Genomic DNA, 13,363 nt, shown 5'->3' with positions numbered 1-13,363 from the left:
AAATCGGATATTTAAATACCGGCGTTCGGCCCCAAGTATTTCTCAACCCGTATACTGACTTTGTACACACGTCACCACCCTCCATCCTACATGTATTCCCGTATCTTAATGACGTGGCACGTTATTGGCCCTCACTACCTCCACGTCATCACATCCTATATAATAATATCTTCTTCTACCAGTAAACACTCTGTGCTATTGTTTTACAATTACAAAACAAAACAAACCCTAGGTTTTTGCTTCTCATACAAGTTTAATCAATTATGATCAGATTTTGTGTATACGAAGCGGATGATTTGACCGAATTAAGTTAAAGTAAGTAGGATATATTATTGTTTTGTTTTGGATAATTTTGTTACGCTTATTTTATTGATTATTCATTGGATTATTGATTTGTGTATAAAGTTCTGCTGGAATTGTGTAGTGTTATGTTGAATTGTATGAATGTTGTGTGGCTCTTAGGGTTTTGTTTAGACTACTGTTTGTTAATTTGAATATGTGGCTAGGTGCTAGTAAGCGGTGAGGTATCGACTAACGATTAATTGAAAATCAGGTTTAATAAATAATAATATTGGAGTTTTAAATGTGTTTTTCCAAAATTATTGTTATAAGGACGCTTAACGTACAAAGTCTTAAATATAGGTTGCTTATTTATTTACTTCATGCGTAATTGTGACGCGACTTTGTACGCTTTGTAGGTTAAGTGTTCTTTGTATTGGATCCTGTATATACACACACACACCATTTTATGTATTTTTCAAACTTATTAGTCGGATTGGATTAATAAGTATAGTTTTTCAAATACTTCAAAATTTTTGACAAATTCTAACCTATTTTGACCAAAATTTGACCGATTTTGAATGATTTGGGCTGGCTTTGACTAACTACTGATTTGTTGGTCTGACTAGGTGAAATTGAATAGGTAGCATACCGACTAGCGATTAATTGGTGACTGATCGCGATTTTTACAACACTGGTTTAAACTCAATCAGCATAAACTGAACAAGCTGTAGGAAGTGTGAGATGGAGCTGCATTTAACGATCAAATGCTGTCTGAAGAAAGATGAGTCAAGGATTAATGAGGATGTCAATGGTTATAATAACACCGAGTTGGCTGATGCTGTTAAACAACAGCAACAGCAACCTCAAGGGCCTGTGATTCAGTGGGATAGATTTTTGCCTCTTAGGTCTTTAAAAGTTCTGCTTGTGGAAAACGATGACTCGACTCGTCATGTTGTTAGTGCCCTGCTACGTAATTGTAGTTATGAAGGTCTCTCATTATATATTCCAAATATTAATTTCAGCTCATATTGTTGAATGTTACTTGACCACATATGAGTTACTGCATTGCAGTTACTGCTGTATCTAACGGTCTAGAAGCATGGAAAGTACTGAGTGATATCAACAAGCAAATCGATCTGGTTTTAACTGAGGTAGTCATGCCACATCTATCTGGAATTGATCTTTTGTCCAAGATCACGAACATGGTACCTCGCAAAAACATTCCAGTGATCAGTGAGTATCGTACCTGATTTCATTATACATATAAGCTGTTATTGATTATAAGTTCAATTGGTACCTGATTTTATGTGCAGTGATGTCATCGGATGACTCTATGGGTATAGTCTTTAACTGTTTGTCCAAAGGTGCGGTTGACTTTTTAGTCAAACCCGTTCGAAAGAATGAGCTTAAAAACCTCTGGCAGCATGTGTGGAGGAAATGCCATAGTGTGAGTTAGTTTAGTTATTAGCTTATTATACATTATACTTCATCTTCCAAACAAAATACATTAATAAACTAATGTTTTAATCAGTCTAGCGGTAGCGAGAGCAAGAGTGGTGTTGGTGCTCATAAACCTGCAAAGGCAAGAACCATTTAAGTCTCTGATGATGATAGTGATGAGGGTGAATACAAGAGCATAGACCTGACAGCTAAGGATGAAAGTGATGATGGAAGTGGCACTCAGGTAATTCTAGCAATTGGATGTAATTAATAATGTGAATTAAGTTATAAATGAAGGCCGTATGGGATTATTATAAGTTTTTGCATCTTATGATATGAGTCTATGTATGTGTGTATATATTTGATAAATTAAAATCTGAAGTTGTGTTGTTTTCACTGATGTGCTATATGATACCAAAATTTTACAGATATATACCTCAGGGAACCTAATTTAGTCACTTAAATATTATGTTAGGGTTAATGTTGGGAAATACCAACCAAATTTCAACATTTTAGCTGTTTAGTGACTTGGTCCCTTAACCTTTTTCTTTTCCAGTGGTTATATCTCTATAACTTTTTTAAGATACAAATTGACGTTTTTAGCAAGCCGATAAAAGTTGAGGGACATAATGGTTGCACAAGAAAAGAACTTAAAGAGACTAAACTGCTAAAATGTTGAAAGTTGGCTGGTTTTATCCAACATCAAGCTTTATTTTTATATCAGAATCTAGGCATCAATACTGTAAAGTGATACCACTTGTGTATATTCTTAAGCATATTCTTGGTTATATAGACTTTTTGGTCAAAAAGAGCTGTAGAAGTTGAAAGTACCAAGTATTCACCTGACCGATTGGCGGGTTGCTTGGATAACACTTGTGTCAAGGTTATTCATGCAATACCAGATACAGTTAGCACAGAGCATGCTGCGGAGGGTGATAATTTAGGTAACATGCCTAAACTTATTTAAATTAAATTTATAATGATTGGCTTTATTTCTTTTTTTGAATATTGTCTATTTGTAAGATACTGCAGATGTGATTGAGATGGGGAAAGATTTAGAAATAGGAGCACCTAGAAATTCTGATAAAATCACTGAATCAAAGTTGAAGAAAACGAGTGAGCCGAGGACCATATTGCCTAATAATTTTATGGATGAGAAAACAAATGAAGCGTTGTGCTCACCTGCCCTTGAGCTCAGTTTGAAGAGACCACTAGACACGGAGGATACTGATACTGGCACCACCCATAAGAGAAATGTTATAAAACAGTCTGATCTTTCAGCCTTCTCCAGGTATTAATATTATTAGCTGTTGGCTGAAATTGTGTCAGTAACTTCTAACGCTTGTCGTCTTGCAGGTATAACAGCACCACATCGAATGCTAATCAAGCTCCAACCACAAACGTAAGCAGCTGTTTGCTCCTAGCTGCTACTATTAGCTCAAAAGCAGCAAACCATGCAAGCATTCAATCTAACTCAAATGGAGCCCTGAATCGACGTTCTAATGGCAGTAGCACTCTTAATAACTATATGGGCTCGAGCACCAACAATGCATTGGATGGCAAACCAAATCCTCCCGATGATGACAAGGCGTCTGCACAGTTTAATATCCGCCACCATGCTCACAAGATGCTGCAGCAGCAAGAAACGGCTAACCAAGATGGCGGGTCATCAAGAACTAATGGTTTGAGTGCACCAGCTGAAACACATTATGGAAGTGCATCAGGAAGCAATAGTAAGAGTAATGGTGAGAATGGAAATAGTGGTGAAAAGGGTAAAATATTAAGTTTAAGTGGAAGTGGTGTTGAACTAGACCGATTTGCTCAAAGAGAAGCCGCCCTGAACAAGTTCCGGCAAAAAAGGAAAGAACGATGCTATGAAAAAAAGGTATGTTTCATACACAAATGTAAAGACCATTTTGTTCTTGTTTGACCAGAAAACGGTGACATTTTTGGTTGCTTGTTTTTGAAGGTACGATACGAGAGCCGAAAAAAGCTTGCAGACGAGAGGCCACGTGTTCGTGGGCAATTTGTCAGACAAGGTGCGGATTTATAACGAATGGTTATTCGGATTATGGAATGTGTAGATTGTAGATAGATATGAAGGGAACATTTTCGATCCAAGGACCCTTCGGAAACAACTAACATGACTCATTCCTATGGTGTGTTTCTGTGTTGTGTTATAAAGTTTTTATATAAATAAAGAACACATTAATTTCATTTCTTCTAACATTCGGAAACGTGCCCACCTTCTTCTCCACTGGTCCTTCGTCTGTCCCACCACCGTGCAAAACTAACGTCTACACAACAAACACTGGCAAAACGAGTACAAAAATGAGGGGCTGGGGCGGTGTTTGGCTCGTTTTGGGCTCGTTGTGGAGTCCTAAACGAGCCCGCTAAGTGTGGTCTAAGGTATATTTCCAAGTAAATGTCAAGTGTTAGGATTTAGTTAAGTGTGTCCAAGTGTTCATGTGTTATATATATAAATAACAGTTTTTAATAATAAATTCATATCTGTTTTCATTATTTACTATAAATACATAATTAATTTTCATGATTAATTTGTTCAAATCAACCCAATAAAAAGTAAAACCATCCCTGGTTACAACCACCATGAATTCTTTTGAATTATTTATCAAAAAGGAATTTCAAAGGGAAATATTGAGAATCAAGTTATTTAGATTCATTTAACATTTTATATTAGATTTTGACTTTTTTTTTTGTTTATAATGTGTTTTGGATCTCAAGGAGTTATGAGTAAATTTGTATAATTATTTTGCTAAATTTGCGAAATAACCTTTTTAGTAATTTAATTCAGAAAACCTTGTTTGAAACTTTTGATGTGATGATCGGGTGTGTAAAAAAAATACAAATAAAGAGAGTATATTACATATTTTATATTTACACGGGTAAATAACTTAATATGTAACACAAACAATCATTTATAGGATGTAATTAAACAGATTCATTAAAAGTCTGTCATGTGCAAAGTATAAGAGACCAAATCATTCATGTTAATGTGTAATAATATGCATACATAAAAAAACACAATAAATAATCTCTCTTTAACATCATTCACATGATCGTCCCTCCCATGAGACCCATTTGCAACGTTGCATAACCATGTCCATGTCAGTACCTCATCCCACCACTGTCAATATCGCCATTAACCACCATAATAACAACCAATCTACCCTCTACAATTATTTATGGTACGGTACACACAAAAACCACTCGTCTACTATTCTTAGTCACCATAAAGACTTCACGGTCACTAACGCTATTCTACCACGTCTATAAAAAAGATAACGGCTACATAACCAAACAGGATCCTGATTTGATCAAGATCTATGATTACACAAAAAAAACTAGAAAATTAAATAAACACGAAGGTGGTAAATGGTTTCGATGATGGAGACAGGAGACATAATGCAAAGGAAGACAGTCTCGTGGTAAGACTGCATGTTGCAAGCTAATGCCCCTGCCCACCTAACCCACAAAGGCACAATGTGGGTGGTTAAAGGCTCAATCAATCATTAATTTTTCTTTTTATTGTATTTAATTTTTAGTTAAACCACAACGTGAAAATAAGTGGTGGGTTGGGTTAGTTAAAGGCGCATTGTCTACTTAGCGTGACGTGACAAGACGCTATTATAGTTTTTAGTCAAACCACAACATATAGTCTAAGTAAAGGATCGTGTAACCTATATATTTGCGTTAAGAGGAGGGATTGTTGGTGGTTATTAATGAATCGTGTGCAACAAGAAGGCGGTGAGGATAGATGAAGTGTTTTTACTGATGACGAGATAAAAAGTTCGTATCCCAATATAATCAGTATATATGTTCAAGGAATCTAATTATCGATAGACATTATCTTTAAGTAATTAAATTTGTGTATATAAAGTTGTAGAGTAACATGTGTATAAATAGTTTATAGTAATACCTGACCATAGAAATCAACTTATTTCATATAATAGTGGTCGGGTAACATCATCATTATTATTATCATCATTATTATTATTATTATTATTATTATTATTATTATTATTATTATTATTATTATCTAACTTCAAAATTTGGTATGACTTTATGGATCTTCTGATAACAAGTGAAAGAAAGGGTGATACACGGCCACTGAACGTGTATTACATGTATGAATGCATGATTATGCATAAAATATACTTTGAGAGTTAAAATATGATTGGTAGTTGTTGGTCACATACAATCATCATTTACGTGTTACCTGCATTAATATGCATAAATCTTTACGTGGTAATAACTCAAAACAAATTAAACTTGACCAAAAGAGTTTTTTTTTTCTATAAATACTCATAATTGTTGAGAATGACTTTCATAAAGCGTGTCGTCAATAAAGGATTCACACGTTATATATAGTGAAGATGAAGATATATTTACATATCAATATGAGATAGCGAGGTTTCATTTAACAACCTAGCTTTTTAACTAAACACTTTTGGGGCCTTGTATTTGTAATATGTGTATTGTGTAGAAATGAAGCTTCCACACGTTATTCTCAACATCAATTTTTTATCAAACAAATTAAAACTTTTTAGCAAACATCCACAATATTCTATCAACTTGTTTTATTTCTTAAAACACATAGAATTTTGTCCAAAGTATCATATACAATTTGAAGTTTATAAATTTAAACCAGCAAACAAAACAATGGGTTGATCAATAACAATCTTATTTATCACCTCATTAACCAATATAGTTCATATCAAGTGTTTTGTATCTTTAAAACCTATCATGTCAACTTGTATAGCAAAAAAAAAAAAAAAAAAAAAAAAAGAATTCAAAGATGGCCTATTTACCTTCAAATAGCTATCTTATTTTTTTTAACTTATTGTTTAATAAACTAGATACCCAATATTGTTAAAAAAATATATATCATTTAAAGTTTTTTTTTTCAGATCAATAACTGTTACAGAGATCTTTGATTGCATTATTCATACACATTTTTATGCTTTCCTAGTAAAAAAATGCAAAATGTAGAATTAACTTTTAAAAAAAAAACAATCAACGTATAGCATGCAAAATGTAGAATTAACTAGGTGGAGTGGTAACAAAATCCAATTTTGACTTCTTTTTATCGAGTGCCTAGTGTTTTGCTAGTGTGTTTTATTGTATTAGTCGTTTTAAAAAAAAATTATCACTTAACTTCTAGATTAAGATTAACAATCACAATTCACAACCATAACTTCACATGACATGAGTTATATTCATCAATCAAAACACCAAAATGGTTACCAAAATATTTTTATTTAATTAATTAATGCTGATAATTAAAAACTAACAGTATAAAAAAATAAAATTATAATAGAATAAAGTGAAGACATATGGAGGAATTTAAGTTATAGACCAAGACAAAAAGCAGAGATGCAGCAAGACAAATAACCAAAAATGATTAATAAAAATAAAACTACTACTCTCTTTTCTCTCTCTTAATATTATTATTATTTTCTTAATATTTTCAACTCTTCTTTCTCTCTGTCTAGAGGGTGAACTCTGTGTGTGTGAGTTTTGGAATTTGAAGAGACAAACAAAACAAATGGGTTGTTTATTTTGTTCTCACAAATCCAACACTAAACCTAAGTTACAACACAACAACAAGCCACAAGATCAGATCTCTTCCACTTCAGGTTATTATCTAAATTCTTTTATTTATCAATCAACATTCTTTTTAGGGTTTAATATTAATATAGGGTTTGCTTTAAGTTGAATAAATAATGAATTTGTGGTGGGTTGATCTGATATGCCTTAGTTAAATTTATTTTTAAGAAAATTGGATTTTTTTTAGCATTTTTATTTTCTGTTTGTGCTCTTGAATATTTGTTATCATTGAATGTTCTTGATTTGTTTTCAATTATTATTTAATTTTACTGTGAATTATTTGTCATGATTTCCAGTTATATGAATCATAGTGTATGTTATGGTAATTATATACTTGGTGTTTGAATTCTTTCCCAAATTAGAAATATAAGATAATAAGAATATGGTGAATGCAGTTTTTCTTAACGGAACACGTAAAAGGTGGAAACTTTAAGCTGGACTCTATGATTGTTGATTCTTTTAATTTTGTTTAAATTTTGTACTTTATTATTCAAATTTTTTTATTGATTTTTAGGCAATTTGGACTTTAGCATTTTCAGTCTCCAGTTTGTGCCCTTGATTATTGATTATTATTAGAGTAATCATTTGAAGGTTCTTAATTTGTTTTCATTTTTAGCAACAATTATATGTGAATTATTTGTCATGATTTCCATTTATATGAATTATAGTATAGCTGTATAGGTGGTAGCAAACTGTGTACTTGGTGTTTGAATTCTTTCCCAGATTAGAAATTATTAGAATATGATGAATGCAGTTTTGTTTAACAGAACTCGTAAAGGCAGAAACTTTAAGCTATTTGTAGTCTGTTTAGGACTTTATGGCTGGAATTATGATTGGTATTTTTTGAATTTTGTTCAAATTCTGTACTATATATTCAAATCATGCTTTATTTTATTGTTTTTAGGCATTTTACTGTGAATTATTGGTCATGATTTTCCAATTATATGAAATATAGTGTAGGTGATGGTAATTGTATACTTGGTGTATCCCAAATTAGAAATATGTGAATATGATGAATGCAGTTTTTCTTAACGGAACGCGTAAAAGGTGGAAACTTTAAGCTGGACTCTATGACTGAGTTATGATTGTTATTATTTGAATTTTGTTCAAATTCTGTACTTTATTATTCAAGTTGTACTTTTTTTTATTGATTCTTAGGCAATTTGGATTTTAGCATTTTAAGTCACCATTTGTGCTCTTGAATGTTGATTATTATTATTAGAGTTATCATTTGAAGGTTCTCTTGATTTTTTTTTCATTTGTTATTAACAATTTTATTGTGAATTATTTACCATGATTTCCAATTATATGAATTATAGTGTTGGTGGTAGTAACCAGATACCTGATGTTTAAATTCTTTTCCAAATTAGGAATCATAAGAATAATAGAATATGATGAATGCAGTTTTTCTTAATCGTATGCGTAAAGGTGGAAACTCTAAGCTATTTGTAGTCCGTTTAAGACTTTATGACTGGATTTATGATTGTTATTCTTTGAATGTTGTTAAAAATTCTGTACTTTATTGTTATTCAAATTATGCTTTATTTTTCAGATAAGTCGAAGGTTAATTTGCAGTAAAATTTGCAATCTATTTTTGCATAAGGAAAAACCAAATTTGCAATCTGTTTTGCTTGTATACTTGGTGTCTAATTTCTTTCCCAAGTTAGAAACCATAAAAATATGATGAATTTAATTTTTTTAACTGAACCCGTAAAGGTGGAAACTTTAAGCTATTTGTAGTCTGTTTTGGACTTTATGATAAACATTTTTAGTATTTTGATAACCAATTGTCTGCTTTTGAATTATGTAATTCTGTTCTTTAAATTTTGTTAAAGTTATGTACTTTATTATTCAAATCATGTTTTTTTTTCAGATAAATTGAAGGTTAATTCTGGTGCTGGTGTACATAAAGAAGCTTCTAAAGATGGAGGATCTACACACATTGCAGCACACACGTTTACATTTCGTGAATTGGCGGTCGCAGCCAAAAACTTTAGAGCAGATTATCTCTTGGGTGAAGGGGGATTTGGAAGAGTGTATAGAGGGCGGTTAGAGACTACCAACCAGGTTTCTAAATTTATCCATTTTTTTGTCATATAAAATTATTTAACTGGTTATTTCTCCACTTCTTAAGTCAATTTTTAGGAAAAAGAGGCGTTTTTTACTTTAGATAGTCGGTCAAATCATGCATTCAATGCACACCCTCTTTATGATGAGTCTTGACTAGTGCAATTTTTGACATGGTATGTAGCGTTAACAAGTGGGATTTGTGGCAAATAGTCAAAACATTATATTAAAGCTACATGCCAACTGCCAAGTCAAGTCAAATGTTTCAAATTTCATGAGACGGAAGCGGTACTTAGTTAAGTATTAATATGACAATCATAACTTTTTTGAGAATGCAAAGAACATAAATGGCACTCGAAAATTGTTACTCTTAACCTCAAATTTTAAGTATATAACTATATTATATAATTTTATGATATTTCTATAGGTTGTGGCGATCAAGCAGCTTGATCGTAACGGTTTGCAAGGAAACAGAGAGTTTCTTGTTGAAGTATTGATGTTAAGCTTACTTCATCACCCTAATTTGGTTAATTTAATCGGATATTGTGCTGATGGAGATCAAAGACTTTTAGTTTACGAGTACATGCCACTAGGATCATTAGAAGACCATCTGCATGGTATGTAACCAAACCTCAGAAATATATAAATCATAATCTTTTTTTTTGAAATTGTTATTAATCATGTATTTCTGCTTTACATTCAGATTTACCACCTGATAAACAACAGCTAGACTGGAACACAAGAATGAAAATTGCTGCGGGCGCAGCAAAAGGCTTGGAATATTTGCATGACAAAGCTAGTCCGCCTGTCATTTACCGTGATCTAAAGTGCTCGAATATATTGCTTGATGAAGAATATAATCCCAAACTTTCTGATTTTGGGTTGGCCAAACTAGGGCCTGTTGGCGACAAGACTCACGTGTCAACGAGAGTGATGGGGACATACGGGTATTGTGCTCCTGAATATGCAATGACAGGTCAGCTAACACTGAAGTCAGATGTTTACAGTTTTGGAGTCGTTCTTCTTGAAATTATTACTGGGAGGAAGGCGATTGATAATTCAAAAACTGGTTGTGAACATAATCTGGTTGCTTGGGTAAGAAACAATCTTTTGGTTCTCTCTTTGTTTCTATATGTTTAATTTAAATAAAAATCATTAAAAATTGCATCTTTTTTACATTCCTCATAATGATGCAATTCAAGATTCAAAATTTACAATGAATATGTTAGAAACATTACACCAAAATCTTTTTTTAATATGTTTAAAAAAATAAAAATCATTAAAGATTGCATCTTTTTTACATTCCATCATAGATATACAGTTTGACATTATAGCCTATAGGTCAGACGGACTAACATTCAAAAGTTACAATGAATTTGTTAGAAAATTTGCTCCAAAATGTTATTTTGGTATGTTTTGTTATCAATGTTTCCATAAACGTGACATTTTTCTTGTAAGTTGTTATATATCCATGTCGAATTTGGATATGGAAAATAATTGGTTGACCTCAAAAGTCAAATTACACATTTTTCTCGTAGACATGTGTGAATGGATGTATATACCTTAACAAGCTGTTATATTTCTATATATTTAAGTTTGTTAAGTGTTAAAAAGAGTGCTACTTAATTGCAGGCGCGCCCTTTATTTAAAGACCGTAGGAAATTCGGGCAGATGGCGGACCCCGCGTTACAAGGCCAGTACCCGTTAAGAGGGTTGTATCAGGCACTTGCAGTGGCTGCAATGTGTGTACAAGAGCAGCCGAACATGAGGCCCGTGATTGCAGATGTGGTTACAGCACTCACATATCTTGCTTCTCAAAAATATGACCCACGGGCCTACCAGCCTCAAAGTACTCGTTCGGGCTCATCTACTCCTAGAACACAAAGAAATAGTGATGCTAGCACCAGGTGAAGGTGAGGTGAAAGATACTATTTTTCTAACAAGAAATATGACCCTTTTGTGTTTATATAACACTTGGGAATATTTTCAATGTTTGGTTGGTTATTCTTTTCTGTCTCACCATTCTTTTTTCATTTTCCACTTGAATTTTTTTCGGTTTTTTTTATTAAAGGATTGGAGATTCTTGTAATTAGCAAGCTCTATATAAAAGGGTAACAGTGAATTTGGATTTTGAATCATGCAAATGGTGAATATATAGTTGGCACTGTTGCAATTTGGATACTTTTGGTAATGAAGATTTGCTACGAGAAAACTCACGGACCCCACCAGTACACTGGAATAAGTTGTCTTGGGCAACTTGGATTGGCATAAAGAGTGGTGTTTATTGACTCAGTATAGACTTTTTTTCTTGTAAATAGGTCACTAAATTTAGGTGATCGGTCGGTTAACGAACAATGGTGGCGGGAAACTAACACTAAAACATGTATGAAGAAATATATTTATCTGGCCAACTTATGGTTAGTGACATGTAAATTAACTTAACCTTCTATTTGTGGTTATGACTCAATGTGGTGTGCAAGACTAGAGGTGCACAAATCGGGTTCACCTTGAAAACCCGAACCGGTTCGGAACCGGTTTTTTTCACACCGGGTAGAAAATGAAACCGGTTCCAGTCAGGAACTGGTTCGGTTCCCGACCCGAACCGATGCCCAGAAATGCAAACTTTTAGGAACGGGGTAGGTTGGAACCGGAACCGGTTTTTACGTAAAAACCGGTTCCACCGGTTTTTTTTGAAATTTAAACATTATAGCCGTTAGGAACCGGTTCCAACGGCTATATAGCCGTTTTTGACCGTTGGAACCGGTTTTTTAACTATAAATAGGTTATCTTCTTTCTATAAATAGCAAGGTTTGTTTGTGTACTTGTTAAACCACTCCCAAAACTATAAAACACACTCCAAACCACAATTAACCTTAAACCGACAACAAATGGCAACCAATGATGACGTTGTTATGGTGATCGAAACAACAAGATGCCCCGATGTTTGGGTTCATTACGATTTGTGTCTCATGACCGACTCACATGAGTTGGCACGTTGCAAATATTGCTCGAAGTTTCTTAAAGCAGCGTCCAACTCGACATTACGAAAACATACGAATAAGTATTGTCGAGAGAAAAGAAGAATGAAAGCTAAAAAAACGGAAGTGGGAGAGTCGTCCGGCTATACAACCCAAAAATAAGTATTCTCGGATTAAAACGACGGACTTTGTTTTTTATGTTTTAGTTGTTATGTTTAGTATCGTTTATGTTTTAATAATGTTTGTAATAGTTATTTTTTAGATGAATAAAATGTTCGTCGTTATTAAAAAAGTAACAAACAATTAATCATGAGTAACAAAAGTAATTATAATAAAACAAATCAAAACTAAATATTAGTTGAACAAGTTACAAATAATTTTACCAAAACAAATAATTACAACTCTTCTTCGTCTTCATTCTCGTCTTCACCCTCGTCTTCGTTATCGGAAGAAACCCCGTCCTCCGCCTCCTCATCATGAATATGACGCTCTATTGGTATTTCGTCTTCAAAGTTCGCCTTGTGTTGTACACGATCCACCGCATCCAAATGGTCCTTTAGGCAAATGCAAACCTCTGGAGACTCGGGAGTTAGTTTTGTTCTTCGCATAGATAACACCCTCCCACTAAGAGAAAAAACCGATTCGGAAGCAACCGTTGAGGCTTGTACGGCAAGCAAATCACGAGCCATGGCGGATACAATGGGAAATTCGTTTTGTTTACCTTTCCACCAAGCCAACAAATCAATATTGCGAATTTCGTCGACCGTTGCGCCCTCAACATAGTTTGCTCCACTATATCGACCAAGTTCGCTACTTGGTGTGTTTCCTCTTTGCCTCTTAGATGCCGATTCACGAATCCCATTCATCAAGTTTATAAGTGGGTCATTGCACGGCCTACCAGTTGTTTTTTTCACAAAAGATGATCTCGTGCTTGGACCATACATTTGAAAATAATGGTCATAAAG

The 13,363-nt window shown here is 33.5% G+C and overlaps 1 protein-coding gene and 1 pseudogene across 2 annotated transcripts; both read left to right on the top strand.

Moving 5' to 3' along the window:
• Positions 1-286: 286 nt before the first annotated feature.
• On the top strand, positions 287-3,945 carry LOC143572686 (two-component response regulator-like APRR3; annotated as a pseudogene). The gene is made up of 9 exons (XR_013142306.1): positions 287-315; positions 909-1,270; positions 1,354-1,515; positions 1,596-1,729; positions 1,814-1,966; positions 2,516-2,666; positions 2,755-3,013; positions 3,079-3,607; positions 3,692-3,945. The product of XR_013142306.1 is annotated as a two-component response regulator-like APRR3 (transcript).
• Positions 3,946-7,209: 3,264 nt separating this feature from the next.
• Positions 7,210-11,642, top strand: LOC143572688 (putative serine/threonine-protein kinase PBL7). Its single transcript, XM_077057771.1, has 5 exons — positions 7,210-7,382; positions 9,227-9,420; positions 9,848-10,037; positions 10,124-10,515; positions 11,053-11,642. Exons 1-5 carry the CDS (start codon positions 7,292-7,294, stop codon positions 11,329-11,331), a joined length of 1,146 nt encoding a protein of 381 aa, XP_076913886.1. The 5' UTR covers positions 7,210-7,291; the 3' UTR covers positions 11,332-11,642.
• Positions 11,643-13,363: the final 1,721 nt, after the last annotated feature.

This window comes from Bidens hawaiensis, unplaced genomic scaffold (assembly GCF_021521415.1).
Source record: "Bidens hawaiensis isolate Kalapana, Puna unplaced genomic scaffold, B.hawaiensis_p1.1 tig00025990_1, whole genome shotgun sequence".
In the NCBI taxonomy this organism is placed as follows: Eukaryota; Viridiplantae; Streptophyta; class Magnoliopsida; order Asterales; family Asteraceae; genus Bidens; species Bidens hawaiensis.
This window is presented reverse-complemented; position numbering and strand designations above follow the sequence as displayed.